Source organism: Eurypyga helias, unplaced genomic scaffold, assembly GCF_000690775.1.
Source record: "Eurypyga helias isolate BGI_N326 unplaced genomic scaffold, ASM69077v1 scaffold39337, whole genome shotgun sequence".
Lineage (NCBI taxonomy): Eukaryota > Metazoa > Chordata > Aves > Eurypygiformes > Eurypygidae > Eurypyga > Eurypyga helias.
This window is the reverse complement of record NW_010260499.1, coordinates 1,190-2,342: the sequence shown is the minus strand read 5'-3', so window position 1 is coordinate 2,342 and position 1,153 is coordinate 1,190. Positions and strand designations below refer to the sequence as shown.

General features: G+C 61.8%; 1 protein-coding gene across 1 annotated transcript; it reads left to right on the top strand.

Annotated features, from left to right (window-relative positions):
- Positions 1-53: 53 nt before the first annotated feature.
- Positions 54-1,023, top strand: TK1 (thymidine kinase 1, soluble). Its single transcript, XM_010155057.1, has 4 exons — positions 54-144; positions 438-527; positions 613-732; positions 853-1,023. Exons 1-4 carry the CDS (start codon positions 58-60, stop codon positions 1,009-1,011), a joined length of 456 nt encoding a protein of 151 aa, XP_010153359.1. The 5' UTR covers positions 54-57; the 3' UTR covers positions 1,012-1,023.
- Positions 1,024-1,153: the final 130 nt, after the last annotated feature.

The following is a 1,153-nucleotide window of genomic DNA, read 5'->3' as shown; positions in this document are numbered from 1 at the left end:
GGGCCCCGCAGCAGTGCTGCTGGGCTCATCCCGCCCTGCCTTCCCCACAGGAGCACCATGGAGGCCCTGCCGGCCTGTCTCCTCAAGGATGTGTACCAGGAGGCGCTGGGCGCCGCGGTCATCGGCATCGACGAGGGCCAGTTTGTAAGTGCACAGCCAGGGCAGCTCCGCAGGACATGGGCCCTTCAGGGCACCTCGTGCCGAAGAGGGCCTGAATCCTCTAGGAGGGGGTGGGAAACACTGTTTGATCCTGCTGGATTGTGCTTGGATAGTCAGCCCCTTCCCTTGGTCCCAGCAGGCTGAGGACAGTGGGCCTGGGTTTCCTGGGTAGGCAGCGTGGCTCGCTTGTGTCCCGCGCTACTGCGCGGGCATGTGCTGCTGGATCCTGAGCAAAGCGCTGTCCCTTCCTCCTGACGCTGTCTCTGCACCTCCTCTAGTTCCTGGACATCGTGGAGTTCTGCGAGATCATGGCCAATGCTGGGAAAACCGTCATCGTTGCTGCTCTCGACGGGACCTTCCAGAGGAAGGTAAAATGCCTCCTGTTGGTACAGCAGCTGCTTTGGGATCCTCACAGACCCCATCCCACAGAAACACCCTCCTGTCTTGGCACAGGCTTTCGGGAGCATCCTGAACCTGGTCCCGCTGGCGGAGAGCGTGGTGAAGCTGAACGCCGTGTGCATGGAGTGCTACCGAGAAGCCTCCTACACGAAGAGGCTGGGAGCGGAGAGGGAGGTGAGTTCCCTTGGAACATGGGGCGCTTCGGAAGCTCCATCTTGCCGATCCTGCTCGTCTGGGCTGTTCTCCTCCGGGGAACTGGGCTCTGCAGGGTCGCTCTCCCTGTTTTCTTGCCAGGTTGAAGTGATTGGAGGAGCAGACAAGTACCACTCTGTCTGCCGCGTCTGCTACTTCCGCAAGCGGCCCCAGCAGCCCGGGCTGGAAAACAAGGAGAACGTGCCCACGGGGCTGAAGCAGAGGGATGTGGCCGTCTCCAGGAAGGTCTTTGCTTCTTGACTACTGGGCTCCCGCTGGGGGAAGGATGAGAGGAAGGAAGCGAAGTGCTGCAGCTCCCAAGCGCCAGATCTGCCTTCCCCTGCGTGTCGCAAACCTGTTACGTGCCTCAGCTGTGCCTGCCGAGCCAACCCGCTGCGCCCCT

What these genes read in the sequence shown, in the direction of transcription:
- TK1 (XM_010155057.1), top strand. Translation starts at nt 58, where the DNA reads ATGGAGGCCCTGCCGGCCTGTCTCCTCAAGGATGTGTACCAGGAGGCG. An exon ending in GCATCGACGAGGGCCAGTTT is followed by an intron (nt 145 to 437) that starts GTAAGTGCACAG and finishes CACCTCCTCTAG; the next exon opens with TTCCTGGACATCGTGGAGTT. An exon ending in GGCTGGGAGCGGAGAGGGAG is followed by an intron (nt 733 to 852) that starts GTGAGTTCCCTT and finishes TTTTCTTGCCAG; the next exon opens with GTTGAAGTGATTGGAGGAGC.